At 35.3% G+C, this 24,996-nt stretch overlaps 1 protein-coding gene across 1 annotated transcript in view; it reads left to right on the top strand.

The window, feature by feature from the left end:
* Nucleotides 1-21,803, top strand: part of NXPH1 (neurexophilin 1) — a gene marked incomplete at both ends in the record, with an annotated part of 200,286 nt that extends 178,483 nt beyond the window's left edge. Inside the window, one exon of the mRNA XM_081344067.1 lies at nucleotides 21,042-21,803. Coding sequence (XP_081200193.1) covers nucleotides 21,042-21,803 — 762 coding nt within the window. The remainder of the gene's footprint in view (nucleotides 1-21,041) is intronic.
* Nucleotides 21,804-24,996: the final 3,193 nt, after the last annotated feature.

The raw sequence follows: 24,996 nt of genomic DNA, 5'->3' as shown, positions 1-24,996 counted from the left end.
AACATTGTTGTAAAATATGCATAGTCCTTGAATATCACAGAAGAAAGGGAAAGGGATTATAAAAATTTCTAACTTTCAAAACTCTGACATTTTAGCCTTTCTGATTCACTTTAACAGGTGACTGATATTTATTGTAGATTTTTTTTATTATAAATCCTTTAGGATATTTATTTTGTTCAAATAGATGCTATCAAAGAAACCCACCCAGATGATAAATTTCAAGTGCATTCCATTACATGTTGTCACATACCTGCCATGTGATTTCTAGCAAAATCTCATTAACTTTTCTCTGTTAATAGAAAACAATAAGCTTTATTTACATTCCCCTAAGAATAACAGTCTTTAAATAATCTGGACAGGATCAAAAGCCAATCAAGAATGGAAATATTAAGCACCTGCAAATTATCTGTCTTGTTAATCAACTCCCCCCCACCAAAATATGATCATTAATATTCACTTTTCAACAGTTCATAATGCTGGAAAATTGATGGCATATGAAAAATGACAAAATACATTCTATTGTTTCAATGTCAATAATACTTCTATGCCAGAAACAATATTGTAGCTATAATCTAATATTGAAAAAAGAAAGAATACCATTTAATATGCAAATCTTAATTTGGTGGCAGGTGGGAAGATCTTATTTCAATTTGTGAATGGAGAAAAGCTGACATAAAGGCACTGATAAGAAATTTGGAATATGGGCATACTTACTGTTTGCACAGTGAATTTGCACTTCAAAACATTCTTGCTAATTCCTTGTCAGGTTTTATAGATTTCCTATGTTCATTTAGAAAGCTTTGCTTTCCTCAAATGTATATTTTCCTAATCTTTCTTAATATTGTTATTCAATTTTAAATGTTTTTAAAATGTTTTTTTAAATGTAGAAATAATGGACAAATTTTATTCACTGTTCCAGATGGCAAGAATCAGTTTTTAAGAGATTCCTATTCTGTTTCTTATTCTGATTTTATAATTGTACCCTATATAAGAGATGTAATCCTAAACCTAAAGGTATAATCGTGTTCTTATTCTTGACTGATCACTTAATTAGATATTTTTTATTCTAATATTACATTGTCCTAACTAGTGTTGAAATATTAAAGTGGAAAAAACTATTTTCAGGAAGCACTATATTATAGAAATATCTTCAAATTGTTTATGTTCCTAATATGTTCTATAAGAACACATGGCATGGATTTGTTTTATTTGAGTCTAATTAATATAGTCAAGCAATATAAAGGGATGCGGTGGCTCAGTGGGTTAGGACGCTGAGCTTGTCGATCAGAAGGTCGGCAGTTTGGCGGGTCGAATCCTGAGTGCCGCGTAACAGAGGTGAGCGCCTCTTACTCGTCCCAGCTTTTGCCAACCTAGCAGTTTGAAAGCACATAAAAATGCAAGTAGAAAAATAGGGACCACTACAGTGGGAAGGTAACAGTGTTCCATGCGCCTTTGGCGTCTAGTCATGCTGGCCACATGACCACGGAGACGTCCTTGGACAAGTGCTGGCTCTTCGGCTTTGAAACGGAGATGAACACCAGCCCCTAGAGTCGGAAAAGACTAGCACACATGTGTGGGGGAACCTTTACCTTTACCTTTTACAAGCAATATAGTGAAGCAAAAAGAATTTCTTCTTAAACATATAAGTTCTTCATGTACCCAGCTGGCTAATGTGTTACAGCAATGGTTTCCTTCCTTCCTTCCTTCCTTCCTTCCTTCCTTCCTTCCTTCCTTCCTTCCTTCCTTCCTTCCTTCCTTCCTTTCCTTTCCTTTCCTTTCCTTTCCTTTCCTTTCCTTTCCTCCCTCCCTCCCTCCCTCCCTCCTTTTCTAACAAAACAATATCTTTTGTCATTTTATTCTATTTCACCTTTTTTGTTTAATATATAATATTTTCCTTTTTCATTCCTTCAAGTTTAGTTTATGGTCTCTGACAGCATTCTCTCTATGCTATCTGTCCAAACATCTGTTCCTTTACTGAATCAAAAGTCTCTTTTTCCAGACAGTTGAATGCATACTATAAAACTCTCTCTCTTTTAACATGGTTTTGCCAATATTAGACTTTTGCTAAGACGTTTTACAACTTTCTCTTGTCATGTCTCATTTTTATGCCTAGTTCAATACAACTAATTTATTTGGGATTTGTGGTGGAGAAAGAAGAATACTTTTGCCAGCATTTGAAATTACAACTCATCCCATTTTAATGCTCAAGATTTGTGATTCTTACTTATTCTTTTTAATTTTAGAAATTGTAGAAATTTTATATTGGATCAGTGCTGTATATGGTCAAATGATTTTTAATTGATATTTCAATAGCAATAGCATTTAGACATATATTGCTTCACAGTGCTTTAGAACTCTAAGAGGTTTACATAGAGTCAGTATATTGCCCCCAACATTCTTGGGTCCCCATTTTACTGACCTTGGAAGAATGGAAGGCTGAGTTAACCTTGAGCCAGTGAGGAGGATCAAACCCCTGGCAGTCAACAGAATGAGCCTGTGTTACTGAATTCTAACCACTGTGCCACCCTGGTTCTTGAGTGTTTTAAGTGTTTTTTAAATCATAAATTATCTTTTAATGCCACTTCTTTTGAGTGGCATGAAATTGTCCAAAAAATATAACACAAACATATTACATGCATGTGTACAGAACAAAAGAAGTGATCATTTACATACAGATAACCACATATAAAGGGACGCGGTGGCTCAGTGGGTTAGGACGCTGAGCTTGTCAATCAGAAGGTCAGCAGTTTGGCGGGTCGAATCCCGAGTGCCGCGTAACAGAGTGAGCGCCTGTTACTCGTCCCAGCTTCTGCCAACCTAGCAGTTCGAAAGCACGTAAAAATGCAAGTAGAAAAATAGGGACCACTACGGTGGGAAGGTAACAGCGTTCCGTGCGCCTTTGGCGTCTAGTCATGCCGGCCACATGACCACGGAGACATCCTCGGACAAGCGCTGGCTCTTCGGCTTTGAAACGGAGATGAGCACCGGCCCCTAGAGTCGGAAACGACTAGCACGCATGTGCGGGGGAACCTTTACCTTTACCTTTACCTAACCACATATATACTGAACACAATCATAAACACACACATTCTTGCACACATACATGAGCACAAAGTAGCAGAAAATACAACAGGGCATGGTAGAGTGACATAATATGATTGGAACAGGTCAAGATGCTGGTCATGAAGATGCAGTAGAAGCTCCATCCATTTTTTTAATGTACAGCATACATTAAAAATGAGTGGCGCTTCTTTGCCATCATTATGGCCCCATCTTGACTTTGCTCACTACATCTTGTGGAAAACCTTTGACCTAGAACAATGAGAGAAATAGATCAGGATGGCCCAAAATGAAAAGACTGGTGCACCACAAACAGTAGGGGTGAGCAGCATGTCACAATGGGAGTGAAGGGGGAGATTGGAACATGGCCCACCTAAAATTTCCTGAAGCTGAGAAGCATTGAGCTAATTGAGTGTAACATATAAACAAAAAACTGGGGGTTGTTGTTCTTGTTGCTACTAAGAATTTAAAAATTTAATTTTTTTTAAATACTAAAGAATTGTTAGGACTTTGCCTTTTACATAGCTGCAACAATAAAGAAAAATTTCTGAATCAGCGTTGCTTAACCTTAGCAACTTTGTGTGACTTCAACTTACAGAATTCTCCAACCAGCATCAAGAAGTGTCCTTATTCTTTGGATACTTGTTTCTATAATATCTTGTACTTTTTTGCTATCTTATCTCACCAAGAGAAATAGGCTGCAAGAAATGTTTTATTAATCCACAGGAGCTCTTTCTAAATACCTCCCAATGTACTGGTCCTACCACTTCCAGAATTTCCAAGAGCTTTGTAATCACCATGTACTAGTTGAGGAAGTCCGTTACAGTAAAAATTACAGACCTAGTCCAAGATTCTCAAACTAAGTGAAGAATCATGGGTAGGAATACATATATTATATGAAACAGTTATGCATGAAAACAGAAATTGGTATTGGGTAACATAGTATTTTAAAGTCACATTTCTAGCCTTTATGAATACAAAGATAGGCATAAAAATGTCAAGTGTGTGCCTCTGTGTGTGTGTGTGTCTCCTTCTCTCTCTCTCTCTCTCTCTCTCTGTGTGTGTGTGTGTGTGTGTGTGTGTGTGTGTGTGAGAGAGAGAGAGAGAGAGAGAGAGAGAGAGAGAGAGAGAGAGAGAGAGAGAGAGAGAGAGAGAGAGAGAGAGAGAGAGAGAGAGAGAGAGAGAGAGAGAGAGAGAGAGAATTGGGCTGGGGCTGGGAAAGTCAAGAAAGCCTAAGTACCACATGTATCTCCTTACCTCCTCCCATTATTAAGAAAAAATAAGCTAATCTATTTTGGTGAGCATCATTTTTCTTACAGTGTCTAATTAGATGATTCAGAAACTCATCAGGAAGACTTGGTAGTAGTGATTATCTTCTGTTTCTTTTTTTTGAGCAACTGTTGTTTGGTGACATATTGTATTGAAACTTCAGCTTGTTTATCTCCATCATAGCTAGCAGCCATGATTAAGAACATTAAAATCTAAAACATTTTTCATTTTTTCTTTTGGCACAATTTTTTTCCACCTATAAGTCTATCTGTCAGTTACATAACTCTTCCATCCGGGTTTACCTTTAGTGGTGCAAATTAGAGGAAAGATCACTTGGTGTGATATTTCAGTCTGCTGCTGAGATCTACATAAAAGAGTTAAAGCTGGAACAACCAAAGGTCTTTGATGATGTCCATGCAAATCACTTACAGTATTACTTTCAGGATTATGTACACTGTTGATGAATAAACTTTTGCTGGTGGTTCATGTTATTCCTGCTTTATTCTGCACTTTTTCCCTGTATTTTCCAGATATTGTTTTGACATTTTGATAAAGTTTAATAAATAATTAACTATTTTTGCCAACAGAACCAAGTAATATGTGTGTTTCCTCTGATCTGGATATAGAAATTGATTGGGAGTGAGTTGGGTGCAAATGAAACTGGAAATGACCCATAGTAATTTTCAATAGTATCTGGATGAAAATGTCACATGGTACCTGTATGTCAGATGGAAGGAAGCTTAATTTGCATACATTTCCTGGCATTTTTCCAGAAAAATTTTAAATATTGGTTCATGTCATCCATCTTCAGTAATGGTAAAGCTGAACTTTACCACAACCTAGGACACCAATATCCAATTATATTTATTGATGTCTTTACAAATACATTTAAAGTCTGCCTACCCTCTAGGTCTTTGCTTTCCAATACTCCAGATTCATGACAGATAGAAATTTGAGCTAGTTCGAGCTAACATAGCAATCTTGCAGCACTAAAACCGATGAAAGGATTCCAAGAGTGGAGCACTCAATGAATAAACACTCTGCAAGATCATCTCTACTGACACCTCGTCAGCAGTACCTTTTTGTATCAAATGTTTATGCTTTCATAAGCATAAGAAGGGTTGGCAGAAAAGGCTGTATGACACAATCAAGTAAGCTGATAAAGTTGAGTAGTTCCACATTTGTAATGCCAAAATAAGGCTACTGTGTTTAACACTGTGATTACCGATGAAGATTATATAAAACTTATAGAATTATGCTACTGTTAGAATTTTGAAACCTTAACTACTGTCGAAGCCAGCATACTACAATATACTGTTTTATTTATGAGTCAGGCTGTGACAGGCTTTATTTAGTGACAGTGGGTACGACAGATTTTATTAATTTAGAGGAATAATGTTCTTACACTAATCTTATAACCCTCAGCTCTAGTATAGTACAACATTACAGGTTTATGCTGTTAAGTGTATTCTTTTTCTGTTGGCAGCCCCCTTGTTTTCTGACTGAATTTTTTAAACTATTTGTCACAGATCACAAAACAAATCTTTTTACTGCAAGATCTACAAGAAATTAAATAGAGGGTTTTGATTTTGGTATCATTGTTATTGGATATAAAATTCCCAGCCAGTTGTTGAATTAATTTCTTTCTTTCTTTCTTTCTTTCTTTCTTTCTTTCTTTCTTTCTTTCTTTCTTTCTTTCTTTCTTTCTTTCTTTCTTTCTTTCTTTCTTTCTTTCTTTCTTTCTTTCTTTCTTTCTTTCTTTCTTTCTTTCTTTCTTTCTTTCTTTCTCTCTCTCTCTCTCTCTCTCTCTCTCTCTCTCTCTCTCTCTCTCTCTCTCTCTTTCTTTCTTTCTTTCTTCTTTTGCACTCCCTCACTAAAGCAACTTCAGTGAAATTGGGCAAACTGCATTTATAAATCTTTTGTAATGAGACAGGGTTCTGAATAGCAATGCCATCCCTCTGGTGACCAACGCTTATAGTATTTATACCATAAAGCTTCTGTGAGGGGCACTGCAGAAATGTAATTTCAGGCAGCAAATCCATAGATAAAAGCAGGGATGATATATCTGGGTGCTAGTTGTCAGATTAGCTAGCATGAATGTATGTGTATGTATGTATGTATGTATGTATGTATGTATGTATGTGTACATATGTTACTTCCTGAAACTAAAACCAGTAGAAGAATTGGATGTAACATAACTTATTTATATTATTTTATTCAAGTATTTATAATCTTCCATTTTGCTATTCAGTCTTTAGAAACATTAAAAATTGTACTGTCTGTTTATGTATCTTTCTTTGGAATATCATTGGGATCACCTCTAAATGGACTAATTCTGGTCCTGGAAAGTAGAAAGTACCTCTCTCTTTTGATATAGCAATCAGAGATGAATGCAACCCAGTGATGAAAGTCTTTAGGCTCCTTACTGGATATATATTGAGAAGACTACTAACCTGAAGCTCATCAAGACTTGTAATGTCTTTGCCAACCACCAGATGTGATGGAGCTACAACTCTCCAAATTCTTGTCTGGAACAAACTAAGTTAAGACTGATTTAATGTTTCTTAGCCCATACAGGTTATTCAAAAGAATGTCATATATGCAATCCACCAGTGGATATCCTTGAAAAGAGAAGTCCTTCTTAGTACAGGCAGTCCTCGACTTACGACCACAATTGAGCCTAAAATTTCTGCTGCTAAGTGAGACAGGTAGTGAGTTTTACCCCATTTTAGGACCTTTCTTGCCATAGTTGTTAAGTGAATCAAACTGTAGTTGTTAATTTAGTAACATGATTGTTAAGTGAATCTGGCTTTCCTGTGAACTTTGCTTGTCAGAAGGTTGCAAAAGGTGATCACATGACCTTTGGGCACTGCAACTATCATAAATATGGGTCAGTTGCCAAGCGTCTGAATTTTGATCATGTAACCATAGGGATGCTGGAATGGTTGTAAGTGTGAAAAAGAGTCATAAGTCACTTTTTTCAGTGCTGTTGTAATTTCAAACGATTACTAAATGAAGGGTTGTAAGCTGAGGACACTGTACACTTAAATAATTTTCTTTAGAGTATGCTGATAGTACTAAGCCAATGTGGGATATTTGCTTAACTGCTTCCCTGAATTCAGGCTGCTTTATCATAGTTCCCAGTAACAATGATAATGTACATAATAGGTAATTAGTCAATGTTGAAGGTATTATAAAGATTTTGGGAAAGTTTTGGGGAAAAATAAAACAAAACATGAATGAAGCAAAATGAGCACAAGTGAATGAAATTAAAGCCCTTGGTTTCAAGGAATCATAGTCTAGTTCTGTATAAATATAATCTGAATTGTGGCCATTATCAATTACCTATTACATTTTAAAGGTGAAAAATTAATTGGGTTAGTGTGGGAATAACTGAAATCTAGATAGACTGCAATAAATTCTGATGGTTAGTTGTATTTTTCCTGATTCTTTACTTATTAATTGAACTGCAAACCAAGAAAAACATTGTACACATATAGATCAATCAATTAATAAACACATTTATTGATATGCCGTATTTGATCACAAGAAAGCAAGAACTATTGAATGAATTTTCAAGAGCTTTGAGAAACACCAATCCTCTTCCAAATTGTTTAACATTTACATTTTAATGTGCTTAAATATATGAACATATTGGATGTTATTTAGCAAGCAGTATATTACAGTGGCATGCCATTTTGTGTTGCATGATAATGTAATTTTATTAGTTTCTTTCAGATTTATGGTTTGCACTATTTACTAGGTGAAAAAAAATCATGCTTATTAACTAAAGTTTAATTGCATTGTTATTATTTATAAAATCTATTCACCATCTCAGTTCCAAGACACTTTTGGTGGTTTAAGAAATATAAAATACCCTGACCACCAATAAAAAATAATAATAATGCAAAATAATAATCATTCTGGTATTGATGAGTCCATACAAATAGTGTTGAAAGACTTTCTAAATAAAGAACCAGTTTCACAAGCTTTTGGATGACCATGAAATTAGGAGCAACATTTGTCCCAGAGCTTAAGCTGTTTCAGAAGTGGTGAGTCCTTAGAGTCCAGTTGAGTCCCAAAGGTGCTTTTTCAAAAGACAACTGGACTTTCTTTGTTTTCCCTTGAAGATGTTTCTCTTCTCATCCAAAATGCTTCTTCATTTTGGACTGAATGGTGGAGAATGGAAATATTCATCTTCCTTGAAGTCATATGGTCATTAGCACTCTTTCTGAGAGTTGTTGAGGCCACTTGGAGATTTATCTATGTGCCCAGGATCACCTGAATAATGCAAATGGATGTGGACAACCTTTGGGAGATCTATGACCTGGATGACTGAAAATCTTCATAGACAGTCCTATTGAGTATTGCAGGCTAACTCTGACAACTGCCAGCAGTTCAGTCCTGACTGGCTCAAAATTGATTCAACCTTCCACCCTTCTGAGGTTGGTAAAATGAGAACCCAAATTATTAGGAGCAATATGTTGACTTTGTATACCACTTAGAGAGGGCTGCAAAGCACTATGAAGTGGTATCTAAGACTAAGTGCTATTGCTAATTCTTTTCATTTCTAACAAGCTTCTTGCTTCTTGTTAAATTGTGCTCAGATGTTTTACATCAATTTACATACCTCTGCTTGTAGAGGGACAGTTGTCTCCTGCATTTTATATATAAAGTGTGCATTTTTTACAAAACAACTCTCCTGAAAAATACAGTTTTGAATGCACCTACCTGTAACTTGTATATGCATAATTCTTTCTAACATATATATTTGTATACACTTTTTAAAGTGTCATTGTCAAGTTGGTTACATCACACATAGTAGGATCCCCTATAGAGTCTTCAAATGTAAATTGGTATATTGCTCAAAACATTCAGATGGGCCATATTTCTCAACCTACTTGCATCTGGCATATAGGATTAAACAGATTCTTATATCTTAATTCTAATTGCTGTTGTAGGTCTAATGAGTTATCTCTAAAGCCATTTGCTTTGCAGGTATCCATCCATTCAGTCTATGTCTATATATTTTAGTATATAGTAAATATCATTTAAATTATATTAAAATATGAACACTTGCAAGTTTAGTTCAGTTCCTGGTGACTACATTGACACATAACAGACTTGTCTGGTTTCAGAGACCCAAATACTATCAGGTGAGCTCAATATTTTAATAGGATCTCATTAGGGAATACCATACTATAAATTAAACTAGGAGGTAAAAATAAATTCTGGAAGGAGACACTGGCAAGCCATTTTAGTGTGAAAGAAAAAAAATCCTTGGACCTGTTCAATTGAGCTTGATTCAATGTATATGAAATATGTTTCATATACAAAAAAGTGGGGATGCCTACTCATAAAACTGCAGTCAACATATATGACCGTTATAAATAAAACTTGACAACTGAGTATTTGAACATTCTCCCTCAACTCCTGGGTCAATACCCCGAGGCCCTTCTATTCATCTAGCTTAAATTAATGATCTCTCTTATGCACTAGGAAATGAATCAAAGCTCTCCTGAGCCAAGCATTTCCATACTAAATATGATTAATTTTGATGACTATCAATTCACACTGTTAATTAAGTAAGGTACAGTGATTAAAAAAGCTATGGCATGTTGTCTAAAAGTAATGGATGTTTAAATGGCTGGGTCATTCCTAGCTGAATATAAGCAGGGCATTCCAAACACATAGAAAGGACTTCTGCCTCTTTTTTTTCTTTTAGACAGGCATAGATTACCTTGACTATACATTTGACATTATATTTTGGACATAACTCTCCATCTGGGCATATTTTAATAAGATTGGAACTTCAGTGGTTTATTTTGTTTTTCCATTCCAAACCTTTTCCCTAGACCAGGGTTCTCTAAACTCTGCAACTGTAAGACTTGTGGCTCATGCTGACTGGGAAATTCTGGCAGCTGAATCCACAAGTCTTAAAGTTGCCAGATTTGGAGATCCCTGTCTTAAGGTATAAATAATCTTCTTAATTCAGAGATGGGCATCCTGGGGCCATACAGATATTTTTTTTCTTTAATTTTAAAGCTTCATATTACCACCCAACTCACTAAGATATAACTCCAGGTGACATATAACAATAAAGCAAGATATAATAAATACCACAATACAATCAAAAATCACAACAACAAAGCACACAATATTGTTATTTATTATTTCATTTATTAATAAATTACTTCATTTATTTCATTTACTATGTTGCTTCTCAAGAATTATACTTCATAGATAAAGGCCTTTTTTGTATACTAGAGAGTGGAATTATAACTGGAAGGAATCCCATTTAGAACTGATTATTTCAGGGAAAAAGTACAACATAGTTTTATTCTTTATTTTCCTTTCATCATTGTTATAACAATTTTACAGCAGGATTTTATTCACTGATAGCTTGTATTTTTAAACAATTTTCAAATAAAACAGCTTTTACTATTTTGGGTTTTCTTGTAATTTTCTAAGACTTTCATGATTATATACAGTTGATGATGTTTATATATAGTTGTCATTTAGCTATTTCATTCTTGATCTTGATTGCTCAGACATTCGTTGGAGTGAAGTAGCATATAACCCTCACAAGTAAGTTAGATAACAATGATGAGTTTACATGATACATCTCATCAGGGCTTTTTTTCTCATAGAATGCTCAGAATGGCGTTCCGGCACCTTTTTTTTGCAAAACAAAAAACAAAAAAACAACCCAGCTCCCTTATTGGCTTTCCTAAGCCTATTGCAGTCTTGGCTCTTTTTTATGACTAGGGGACTTCAACTCCCAGAAATCCTGAGGCAGCCATGCTGAGGGGAAGGGGAGAGGTTTCCAAGCTGAGCCATGCTGGCTCAGGAATTCTGGGAGTTGAAGTCCTTGAGTCATAAAAGAGCCTGCACTAGAGGAGGACATTAAAATTATTTACAGGATCACTTCTTTAGGAACTAAACTTTTAGAATCTAAAACAGCTAATTCAAAAAAGCCAACAGGAAAGAACCTCACATTTCTCATCTGCTTCTGTCTTTTGGAAGGTAAAATTAGATAACAAAATAATCTATTTCTTGTGTTAACATCTCTGCAATGAAATCAAAGGTAACAGGAAAGAAATGAGAAACATTTTTCTCAATGTAATATGTCTAATTTAGCTGATTCCAGAAAACAATAGTATCTTTTGTACACTCTTGAAAACTATTTTGAATCTAAACAATTCTTAAGAATGAAATATTCTTAATTTGGACTTTACTTTTACTGTTTGGACTGTTGCGTGTTTTGAAAAATAGATTATTTAGAATCTAGTTATGTTGCACTTCAATCTTTAAATAATTAACCTAGTATATACATAACAATATATGATGTTTTGCCTGGTGAGCTTAACATCAGTAACAACATTTATTAAAAAGGCTAAAATAATTTCTGGTGGTATTATATGTATAGTATAATTTTGGACAAGCAGTGATCATGTTACATATCTGCATAAGCGTAGTCAGTAGCATATGCCTTTTTAAAAATATCAAACATGCAAAGAAACAAAAATAAGTCCAAAATATCTGTATTACATCCAGAAATGCCAACTTTGCAACCAATATTTCTCATCCATAACTATGGCACCCTAAGGATACCTGCATACATGCAAATGTTTCTCTGGGATCAGTAACACAGCAGGGATTGCTTTTTCCTTCCAGTAACATATACCTAAAACCAGTTTATTGCATTTGGAAATTGTACTAAAAAAAATCTCATTGTCAACCAATATAATCCATTTAATTTGAAATCAAGTGAAAAATTGATTTAAATTATTTTATTAAAACAAATTAATGGCAATTCTTTTATAAGAAGTTGCCTCAAACAAAATGAGTCTGACATGCCTACTCTAGATAGCTGAATGCTCTAAAATAAATTCTAGACCAGGCCTGTACATGCAGCCTACCAAGCACCCTTGGACAGAGCACAGACTTTTTTTTAAAGTAATAAAATCACCACCACTGCCCTGAAAGTTATGTTGCCTAGTGCCTCCATGGCTTACCATGACCATGAACTCCAACACTGTAGATGCTCCTCTAGTCACCAAATCATTGATTAGCCCACCAGCATTCCTTTGCAGACCACAAAGGTTTTTAATTTATCAGTGTGGGCCTTTCCCTTCTACAAGTTGCACAGATCTCTTCTAGATTTTCCTCTTGCCTTTCCGAGTTAACTCTTTGGTCTGTCATTGAGAAAGAATTGACTTTGTAAGGAAGCATATTATCATTTGATGTATATTTAACATATGTTCTACCTTTATTTACCGATTATATAATATTTGTATGCAGTCCACATGGCGAGGTTTGGGGAAACTTACAATAGAATTTATTTTTTAAATCATAAGATTAAAACATTGCCTGGCCCGCACCGCCTCCACCGCCTGTACCACGCAGCCCCGCCATATAGAGTGGGCTCTGCTGCTTCCACAGCACCATCTATGCTGGCTCCAGCCCTGGGGGGGGAGTCTTCCACCAACACCCTTTGCACCTGTGACTACAGCAGCGCCCCCACCCCCCCGCCTCCTGCACCTGCCAAGATGAGAGTTCCGGCACCTTTTTTTTTTTTTAGAAAAAAAGCACTGCATCTCATTGGTACTTAATAGGGTCTTTCATTTTTTTTAGCTATTATAAGGAAAAGTTTTAAAAGGTCCAGATTTTTTTACTCAAGGATAAAGATATTGTTGTTTCTGAAGAAGCTCATACCACCTGCATTTTTTTTGACATCGTACATCTTGCAATTCTGTGTGGTGTCCATAAAAATGAATGCATCACCATCTAAATGTCTCAATTTGTCTTGGATTTTGAAACATAGGTGAGGATATCATTTTCTTCCCTGCCTCAAAACAGCATGAAAATGGATGTGAATGTGTAGCTTCTTTGACTTGCCTATGCAAAGATTTCTCAATAGAAATTTAAAGCATTCACCATCGCTCTTTGTTGTCATTCTAACATTTTTCTTCATATGTTTGAGCAATCTAAGTTCAGAGAGACTTGCTCTTTAGATTGTTTTCAGTTTTGATGGTTGTTAGAGAAATGTTATACTGATCACGTGATCATCCTCACTGTCCTTCTTTGAAGTCATTCTATATAATTTGAATTTACTTTAGTTTCAAGCCCAGAATCAGATATGAACTTGGGTTTGTATCTAACCAACTTAGAATAGAGAGGAACAATTACTATTACATACATCAAAAGTAGCATTTGTCTTTTGAATAGTCTTGCAGGATCATATTAACAAATTGGGATCTGTCCAATGCGGTGCGATAAAAAAATAAAGACTTGGAATTCGGGAACCATTAATAAAAGTGCATTTGAAAAACATGCTTGTATTGTTTGTTTATGCAGAATACTTTGGCTAGAGCTATATTATTTCATAGGTTGCTGCTGAGTATTAGATTTGACTTTTATCTAAGAAAGGGCATTGTCTTCAACAAGTGGGATATTTGAAGTTGAGGGTGGTGTACATTTTGATTAAAATGTTGCTCAGTGGCCTTTCAGGCAAATTCTAAAATTATTTAATATTCCTTTCAGCACATAGATGAGAAATGGCAATGGCAATATTAATAAAAGAAGGCTTATAGGAGTATAGAATCAAAGTACCAGGTCCTCACTAAAGTTATTTACCTAGCTAGAGTTTCATTTCAAAGAGAACAGAAATGCTATGATGCCTGTATTATGCAAAAGCCTTAAAACTCTGTTAGATATTCTTAATCCATTCTAATTTATTCTGGGAGTCTTTAATCTTCTACAGAATGGAACTGCTGTGAATTTTTCAAAAGCCATCATAATCTATGATTATGAGGAAGAAGATGATGAAAAAGAAAAAGAGAAGACCTGTAATGATGATATTGGTACTGGACTTCAAGAGTTCACTTTAAATTTATTCTGAAAGTGTACAATGGAGAATAAGAGTTAAAAGGCTATGTTGTACAGTTAACATTACAATCCTGTCCAATTCATTACAAATGTGTTGCATCTTTGCTATTAAGGCACTCTGGTGGAATGATCTAATCTTAAAGAAAAAGAGAAAGATCAGAAAAGAGGCTTTGACCCTTGAAATTCATAACGTATTGATCATGCAGTAAGTGGTTTCTAAGATGTTCAAAAGAAAATCACATATCAGATATAATAAAAACATATTACTTGTTAAGTGATAATAACTGTAGGGAAAAAGATCATTTGTACAGTTGGGACAAAAAACAATCATGGAAAAAAGTGCAATACCACCTTAGTAAAATCATTTTCCTACACTGTGTTGTTTCAAATGAAACAGTTAATTAAGACTTCTCATTTAGCATGTTATGGCTAATATGTTAACAAGCAGGACTCCAGTTAATAATTAGGGTGCTTGTCTTCAGCCATCCACCTACTGAATGGCCTCTTTCATGGAATTCCATTCAATTCTTCATATTTTGATTTGTATTATTTTTTTTATTAATTCCCATTAATGTTTTTATTATTTTACAGATACTGAACATACCTTTAAGATCTGTTTTATGTTTTGGTTTTGTTGATTTTTGTGGAACTTTGCTATTTTCCCCCAGGTTTTTGTTATTGGAAACACACGATTGAGACATTTTCATGTGTGCCTTGCAAGACACTTTGGTATTTCCTCAATACATTTTTTAACTTAATTTTCTCTAAAACAATGGGAATGGGGCTCTCTAACATCACCTTTAACTCTTTGCTTCTTTCTTTCTTTCTTTCTTTCTTTCTTTCTTTCTTTCTTTCTTTCTTTCTTTCTTTCTCTATGTAAGTAATGAAAGGGACGTGGTGGCTCAGTGGGTTAGGATGCTGAGCTTGTCGATGAGAAGGTCGGCAGTTTGTTGGGTCAAATCCCGAGTGCTGCGTAACAGAGTGAGCGCCTGTTACTCGTCCCAGCTTCTGCCAACCTAGCAGTTCGAAAGCATGTAAAAATGCAAGTAGAAAAATAGGGACCACTATGGTGGGAAGGTAACAGCGTTCTGTGCGCCTTTGGCATCTAGTCATGCTGGGCCACATGACCACAGAGACGTCCTTGGACAAACACTGGCTCTTCGGCTTTGAAACGGAGATGAGCACAGGCCCCTAGAGTCGGAAACGACTAGCATGCATGTGCGGGGGAACCTTTACATTTACCTTTACCTTTATGATAGTAATGCTCATCAGTTTAAAACCTCAGTTAAGCAAAGCATATGGGTTAAAAAATAAAGACAATACCAACCAGATTTCAACTATTTCAGCAGAAAGTCAGTCTCTCTGAATAAAAATGCATTTGCTTTCTAGCAGAAAGAGAATAAAGATGAAGCTACCATAGCTTCTCTTGAAGAAAGTGTCAATAGTGCCTGGGAGCAGCAATTGAAAAAGTCCTCTTTAAAGTGTAAGCTGTGATAATAGCAGGAGAGAGTGATGCATTGCTTCTGGGGATATTAAAAAGCTGGGTAGCTTTATGAAGGAAAATATGATTTTTCCCCCAACAGATTTGTCTCACGAACACAGGGCTTTGTTGCTCTTAATCAGCACTATCCACTGTGTTCTCAAGCAGACTTTTATCCATTGAATTTCTAACAAGGAAACCATATGTGTTCCTTGTTATGGCTTGTTCAGAGATCTTGCCTCGTCATTCTGGAACAGGTGAAATCTTCCCAGTTTCAATTGAAGTGCATCTTATGTAAGTTGCATGCCCCTATGACTATATCTAGCATTTTTAGAGAACAAATAGGCAATCCTTGACTCATAGCCTGTGGTTCCTTAGATTAAATATAATTACTTATCATTTGTTAATGACACCACTTTATAATTTGAACCACTTCTTTGGATTGTGGTGGGGAAAAAAGATGGAAAGTTGGGTATCATCAGCCTATCAGTTGCAATAAATCCCAAGACTCTGCCAGGAGTTTCATAACTGGAAACTTGGAGGACCATCCAAGTGACAGAACTCCTGGCCTTAGTAACTTTCTAACAAGAATGGAGGGAGGGAGGGGAAGATGCCTTACATTTATAGGATGCATATATTTATGTAGGCAAATTGCATGCATAAAAGTAAGTTTCATGTATTCCATTTGCCATAGTTTCTGAATTATATGATATACTTAATGAGTTTTATTGTTGATTATAGTTTTGTGGTTGTAGTGTTTTGCTTTCCTAATTTATCTTTAAATTAAACTACAAGCCCAGCCTTAGCTTCAACAACCATTGCAAGAACAAGATTAGCTTTTGCAAAGCAATTGAACATAACATTTAATAGACACAATGGAAACATCAGCAATATTAAATATGAGAATAGGCATGTCAGAAGTTTCTATTTATTTTAATGGAGAAAATGTTGGAGGTAAATACAATATTGCAAATCAATTGGCATGACTTCATAGCACTTTGCATTTCTATGCTTGCCATGTGATAACTGATGAAATGGACCAGAGGGGGCAGGAAACACACAATTCAAAGCCTTCATATTTCATATAATTAAAAATTATGAAGAACCATTGCAATGCAAAAGGCTACTGTTAGCAGGACTGACAGACTGTGTCATTATCAGCCAGTCATTTTTTTTAAAAAAAAAACCCCCTTCATTTTAGATTTCATAAAGGCTAAAATGAGCCAGTGCTTTTATTTCAGATGAACTATTGAGTGCCACATCAAATTACAGAGACAATTTGTGTCTTAATCCCATGGTGCATATCACACATAAAAGCAAATTTTAATCTGAAATGGGAGGCAAAGACAGAGCAGGCATTTTTGAAAGTGGAACCATATCTCAGATCTCCTATCCTTTCTGTGATTGAAGATAGGGAGATGGGTTAGTAAACAGTTCTTCTTCCATGCCAAATTGGCATATTTTCTTTTTTCAGCCCCATTCCTTCTCCTCATTTGCCTCTGCTCCCAAAATGCTGCTTAAGAATTATATGCTTTTTCTCCTTTTCTGTGACATCTTTGTTGCTGCTTTGTTAACTGACATAACTTCAGTGTGTTTTGTGAGAACCTCTCTCCTCACTTACTCTGCTTATCCCAGATATGGATACAAAACAGCTCTCAGAAGCTAGGTATATTTTATCATCCTTGCTATTAAAAAGAAGGAAATTTTGGGTAAATCATCTCAGGAGCAAGCAAACAGGGCCATATTTGCTACTTTTCATCTACTTGCTTCTTCTGGCAGCTAAAAATATGCTTCATTAGTTATTGGCCAGTAGTTGCATTTTTAAAGGCTTTATTTGTTTTTATTTGCTTATCCAATTTGCTTTTGAGAATAAGGTTTCTGATTTTGGACGGGCCACCAGCATATACACTGAGTGACTGCCAGTAAAGAAAATATTTCCTTCTTGACTTATATTAGATATTTATGCAGGAAATTTTGAAATTACTTTTGGTGATTAGGTTTTGGGAGCAATCAAAGTGATGGGAAAGGCTGACAAATCAGAAACTGTTATTCTGAGATTCTTGAGTGCAATGGAAGAGAATAGTCCCTTGTTTATTCTAAAATGTTCTTTTAAGTTGAGTAGTAGATGCACTAGTTAAATGCCAAGGTGGTTTTGCATCATTTCTTTTTATCCAATTCTAGAAAGGGAATGTGCGACATTCCTTAGGCAAGGTGGGAGAAATAGAGTAAATCTTTCAGAAATATCTAGGCACATAAATAAATGCAATCCTTTCAAGAGGTAAAGAAATAACATTAGAAAATATTTAATGAAGAAAAAGATAAAAAGGGAAAAAAACCCTGGGTAGTGCAAATTATATATTTTTAAGAGTAAGTGTTATATTTATTTTTTATTTTTATTTTATTTATTTTAATCCCATTTATATCCCGCCCTTCTCCGAAGACTCAGGGCGGCATACAATTTAAGCACAAACCAATGTGCTTAGCAATAGTCTTCATTCTATGTATATGCCTGCTTATTAGGGCTTTCGCCCCCCCCCCAAGCGGCATTATTACAAAGTCAGCTTATTGCCCCCAACAATCTGGGTCCTCATTTTACCTACCTCGGAAGGATGGAAGGCTGAGTCAACCTTGAGCCTGGTGGGACTTGAACCTGCACTAATTGCAGGCAGCTGGTGTTACTTAAGGAGGCATTAGCCGACTGCTCCACCAAGGCTCTTAGAAAGTTGATCTAGTTAGAAAAAATATATTTTGGGTTAGACTGTTCTAGTTAAGTATGTTAATTCAAGATTTCTGATCCAACAGCATATGATGTATTGGTCACATTTGGTCATGTGAATTGACTGGAAATGTCCAAGAACAGATATGGACTACAAAGAGCAGAGTAGAGATTTTTCTAGTTTTGCAGTTCAGTGGGATGAATCTTGTTAGAGAGCTATTCTTCCTAGAGCAATAGGTAAAAATACAGTAAGCAGTAAAATAGATATCAATGGAATATTAATCATTAGTTTGCAAATGAACAAGGTATAGTCAAAGAGAACTGAGCACAAATGTGTTGTTTATTTTGGCCAGTAAGGACACATCGGTGTAACATGAGTTAATGCTAACAGAATAATGAGATTCCACATTTATATTCCCACTAAGAATAAGAGAAGCTTCCAATATGTCTGCCCTTGAGAGTTAATTGAAGTTTAATGTAACTAACAACATAACCTCATACCTAAATAAATAACTACAAGATATTTCATACCACCCATGAGAATTTTCCTCAAATGCTCTTTTTCTCAGAATCAAATTCTCTTTCATCAAACAAAATGAATGTGGATGGGGGGAAAAAGAAGGCAGAAGGTTGTCGCTATCCAGCACTACTATCATTTGTGTATTGGGTGTCTTAAAATATTACTTTTACATTTTGAAATAAGGAAGAAACAACTGACTTTTAATAGTATGCTTGCTTAGGTATATTATTCACATCAGTACATAATTGTAATGAATAAATCATGTTTTATAAATCAATAACATTGATTTTATGTAACCAGTTGTCAAATTGTCATCTTCTTCAACTGTGACAATCTTCTGATTCTTTGTCGAAAAGGGTAAAACATCTTACTAATTATAGATGGAAGAAGTAATTTGATACATAATGTAGCAAAGATTGCATAGCATGAATTAATACAAAGACTACAATTTCACTCACACATCATACTAAGACATAGCTTGTATAAGCCACAGGTTGCAAACATGGGAATTGGATTCACATAAAAGCCATAATTACAGTTCAGTGTGATGCATGAATTTATTAGCACAAGTTAATTTATGATCTATCATAGAACTTTGCAGTCCCGAAGCAAAAACTTTGCTATAGGAACAATCAATGAACAGGCAAAGGTGATCATTCTGAGGCCAATCTTTTCTAACCTGGTGTACTGCAGAATGTTGGGGAGTCATAATAGAGAAGGTTGGTTAAGATGAATGTGAATGAACCTGAGACTTGTGACTTCCTTTCTCTCCTCCAGGAAATAAATGAATACATGTTTTGACTTTATGGCATATGGATTTGCCAATTCTGTAAGTTCCAGCAAAAGATGCTGGTATTAGTGCTCAAAGATAACTGAGTGGCTGATGTGAGGACAAATTGCTTGATAGTGTTATTTGCATTAGTTTTAGGCATTTCTTTTTTCTTTCTTTTTTCTTTTTTCTTTTAAAAAAAGCTTTCTCAGTCTAAGTAAAAATCAAAATTAATATTTTCTCTTTTTTAAAAAATCATAGATTTGTCATCTTCAGCTCTTAAATTTTTAGCTATTATGAAATAGCTCCATATAGCAAAGATGAATTTTGATTGCAGTAGTTAATTTTTTATAATACTAGATTTTATTATCTGTGTTGTTTTGTATTTTACTGATTTTTTATTGTGTTATTTGGATTTTATGGTTTTAAGATTTGTTTTAAAATAAATATGCCACACAAAGAACTATTTTATGAGGCTATTAGAGATTAAACAAATAATTCTCCTTATCTGATTTTACTAGCTTTGCTTAGATAAAAGCACATACCACCAAATGAAAACTGCAATTTGTTCTAAAATAAAAAAGAACCCTTGCTTTCCTCATACATAAAGGACAAGAAGAAAGGGAAGAAGGATATCTGAGCACAAGATTTACAAAAGTACATTTTTGATAATTTAAGCTATAGCTAGTAGCCAAGAAGGAGGCAACAGAAGCAAAAATAATTCTCAGAATGCTTTCCTAAAGAAATAAGGTTTAGTAAAATTTCAAAAATTGTTAAAGAGATTGACCCTCCCGCCTTGTGTTTTATAAAAATGCAGGTTTCTTCAAAGATTGGTGTATCTTGTATAAAACAAGACAAATAGGAAATAAGACTTTCAAAATTATACTCACTCTCTCTCTCTCTCTCTCATGCACAATTATATATCTTTAATTGCTATTTAGATATCAATTGTATGGTATTGAATATTGATAGTATGTTTTAGACTATCGGCTTATGACCACAACTGGGGACATAATTTCAATAAGTGATGTGGTCATTAAACGAGTTTGACCCAATTTTACAATTGGCCTCACCCCAAAAATAAGCCCTAGTTGAGATTGTCAGCCAGATGGATGCATTTAGTACTGTATTTCCCTGAATATAAGCCCTAACTGGAAAATAAGCCCTAATGTGTCTTTTGGAGCCAAAATTAATATAAGACCCAGTCTTATTTTCAGGGAAATACGATATCTATAACGCAATTTGAGCTACACTTAGACTTGCAGTTCAGCAGATTTGGAAGGGAACAGAATATGTATTAATGCATCTAAGTGTCTTTTTGTTCTTGATTTTTCAGGTCACCTGTGCAAATTTAAGCAGTGGTGGCAAATCAGAACTTCTAAAAGCAGGCAGTTCCAAATCCATACTAAAGCATATATGGACAGAAAGCAGCAAAGACTTATCAATCAGCCGGCTGCTATCACAGACTTTTCGCAGAAAAGAAAATGAAACAGATTTGAGTATGCGGTATGATGCTCCTGAAACTTATTCAGAGCAAGATCTATGGGAGTGGCTGAGGAACTCCACGGATCTTCAAGAGCCTCGATCCAGAGCAAAGCGACGGCCCATTGTCAAGACTGGGAAGTTTAAGAAAATGTTTGGCTGGGGCGATTTTCATTCCAATATCAAGACAGTCAAGCTAAACCTGTTGATAACTGGGAAAATAGTTGATCATGGCAACGGGACATTCAGTGTTTACTTTAGGCATAATTCAACTGGCCAAGGGAATGTATCAGTGAGCTTGGTGCCCCCAACCAAAATAGTAGAATTTGACTTGGCACAACAAACAGTGATTGATGCCAAAGATTCCAAGTCCTTCAACTGCCGCATTGAGTATGAAAAGGTTGACAAAGCCACCAAGAACACGCTCTGCAACTATGATCCTTCTAAAACATGTTACCAGGAGCAAACCCAGAGTCATGTCTCCTGGCTCTGCTCCAAGCCCTTTAAAGTAATCTGTATTTACATTTCCTTTTATAGTACAGATTATAAACTAGTACAGAAAGTATGCCCAGATTACAACTATCATAGCGACACGCCATACTTCCCTTCGGGTTGAAACAAGACCATACATCTAAGACTGAGGATCCCAAGGAATAAAATAAATCAAATAAAATAAAAGAGGTCATATGACAGGGCTATTACCTCAAAGAAGAAGGCCATAACTTTTGCCCAGAATGTGTCTACATTTTGTTGCTGATATCAACTGGCTGCAAATATGTTAACGGAAGCCAATCTAATCATTTCTGCCCAGTCAGCTCCATTACATATCAGTCCAGTTGTAAATCACTATTTAAATGATGCCACATATGGTTTCTCTTTCTCTTTCCTTCTTCCTCTTTGCATCTACAGAGGTACCTCTTAAGATGACTTTCATCGTCTGATATGTTCAGGATCATCTATCATCAAGCAAAACAGATTAATTAGCTAAAGAATGGTTATGGAAATAACCAATGTTATGGAAATCTAAGTCTTGAATACATGATAATCAGTATTCCCCATTCATGCATTCCTTCACTTGAAGTAGCTGTACTGGTAAATATTACTGTGTAGGAGTAATTGCATGTTCAAAACTGGGATGGGGGTGGGTGGCAGGGGATATGTGTGTGTTTAGATTTCAGTAGTTCTCTTGATATAAACACAATTTAGGGTAGTGACTTTTCTTCAGCACACTGTGGGCACATTCAAGGTGATGTTAGGTGGCTCTTATTCTGCAGGGGAGGGCCTATTGAACAAATAAAGATGAGCAAACATTTGGAATTTACATGTTAACAGACCTGATGATTTTTTGCAACCTGATAGTTATCACTTCACACAGATAGGTTCAACTTGGCAGTCATCCCCAACTGAGAAGTCCTACAGTCACCATGTAGGAAAGAAAAATGCCTGAAAGGCAACCTGTAAGTTGTAAATGTCTGTCTTATCTTTATTACACAATATTGTAATAAATTCAATATCCTAGTCCTCATTTGTATGAATGGTTTGTATTGTACATAGTTTAACCAGTGTTATTTCAGCTGCTAATTAATATTAACTTGTAATTGTCTCTTTCTCTCTCCTCTCTTTCTTCTGCTTATTATAGGTTAAAAACAAAACAAGGAAATGAGGAATCCATTTTATCAATGTAGCTGTAAACTCCATTTAAGAAGACAGCATTCTGTACAAAGCATATATTCAGCTAAATTATTGTTGAGAGCTATACACTTACAACATTTACACTCTGTCTGTATTTAGACTTTTTCTTTCCAGGTGAAAAATATTGAAATGTACATAAAAATAAAATACTGAAATTCAGTTTCGATATGCATTCTGTAGCTGGTGGTTTAAATAGCACGAGAAGACTGATTATTCAATGGGAGTATGTTCTTTTGCAAGATTATATATGCTGGAGGCTTTGATGTTTGTTGTCCCACACTGCTGACCCAGAAAAGTTGGGCCCTACAGATCAGGTTTCTTATCTTTATATGCAACTTTTCAATCAATAAAGAAGTTACTAATTCCCAGTGATTTTCATAAGACCTCCAATGTTATGAATCAAATTTAACATAATGTCAAGAGGTCACTGTGTCAGACTAAGGTTGTACCAATTTCCTAAAAATAGAAGTGACATGTAGTGCAGTGTTGAAAATTCTGATCCTTGTCCTTCATTCCTCCCACCCCCAATACTTTTAACCTGGTAGGAAAACTTTGCTGGATGGGGGAAAAATGTTGCAAGCAGAAAAATAGCAAGGAGGAAACTTATCAGCATTATTTAAAGAGATGATGCTACATAAAAAAGGTTCCAAGCATTATCTGCCATTATGACACTAGCTTCATATTTCTGATTTGGTCATAAGCCACAAATGAAATCTGTAGCATCATATCATACAGATTGCTTCATAGTGTATGTCATTACCTCAATTTAGGCATTAAAATCAAGAACAGGTGTGATAAAGATAGCTTTTGTTGCCAATATACACAATCCTGTCCACATGTTCTATTTTTTTCCAGTGAATATGCTTTCTTTTCTACTTTCATGGAATTCCTATAAAATGGGACATGCTGCAACCCAAAGTCTATGAATCAAATTCCTAGAATTCAAGTACAGCCCAAAGTGTTTACTGTGCCCCAAACACTACTGGCAAAATATAGATTAGAATCTTTTGATATTTCTATAGGAGACCTACAATACATCAGCAAGTGTTCCATCATTCCTGTTGACTTAACAATATTTTTTTCTAAGTAAAATTGTCAATAAAAGAAAGCCTAAAGAAGAAAGGAGAACCCGTGCATAAATATGTGTAAAAGTGTTTCTAAACCTGGTTTGAAACTACTGACCATTTTTTAAATGATTCATATGTTAGGAGTATCTATGGGAGGATTGAAAAAAGTCAAGATGATGCCTTTTATCACATGCTTATGATTCACATTGTTTGTTTACAGTTAAAGATCAGTTATTAAAAATATATCAAATAAAAACCCATATATAGTCACATATACATATTGTCTAGGACATAGTCAGTTGAGTTGAGCATTCCATGATTTAATGTTCTATGGGCAAAATGTTCTCAACCTATGGCCCGCAAAGAGGGGCTGCGATGTCATCACAGGAGGGACCACGAAGACTTGAAGAAATGTTCTGATTTAAATCTTGAGTTAAGTCTTGGGGTCTGTGGCCACAAAAGGTATTTAAAGGAGGTCCATGTTGAAGAAAGGGTTGAGAACCACTGCCTTACTGAATTGACTATGAGTTTAGAGTTTCTACAAATTAAAAAATATTAATGCTGTAGAAATGGAGAATAATTAAATATATAGATTTTGTTCTGACCTTATCCATCCCATGTTCTCTTTTTGAGAAGTACAACCAGTGGCATGCCAGTCAAATACCAATTTAGATCTTGGTCCTAGAAAAGTTGTCTGTAACTGTCTGTAACTATCATTCAGGTTAACTTTTCTTTGGTATCAGTTAATACATGGAAAGATTATTTGGGCAACTAATGATGGCTTGTGCCTTGAATTTTTAAAGTCTTCTATTGAATACTTCTGCTTGAAGTGCTATGCAGCATGTGATCTCACTCCTCTACCCTTTGATATGACATTTAATGATCCATCCATTAATGCTAACTGAACAAGACTTGTTGCCCTGTGTCTACAATTAAAAAAGGAGGGATGTTAAAAATGGGCAGTCTGGCTTACTGCATTTGAAATTAATGGAGTTGTGTGGATTAGCATATGAAAAAACTGGGTTTATTATCTATAAGTAAACCAAAATT

Source organism: Vipera berus (genome assembly GCF_964194415.1).
Source record: "Vipera berus genome assembly, chromosome: Z".
In the NCBI taxonomy this organism is placed as follows: domain Eukaryota; kingdom Metazoa; phylum Chordata; class Lepidosauria; order Squamata; family Viperidae; genus Vipera; species Vipera berus.
Note: the sequence above shows the minus strand (reverse complement) of the source record. Positions and strands in the feature narration are given on the sequence as shown.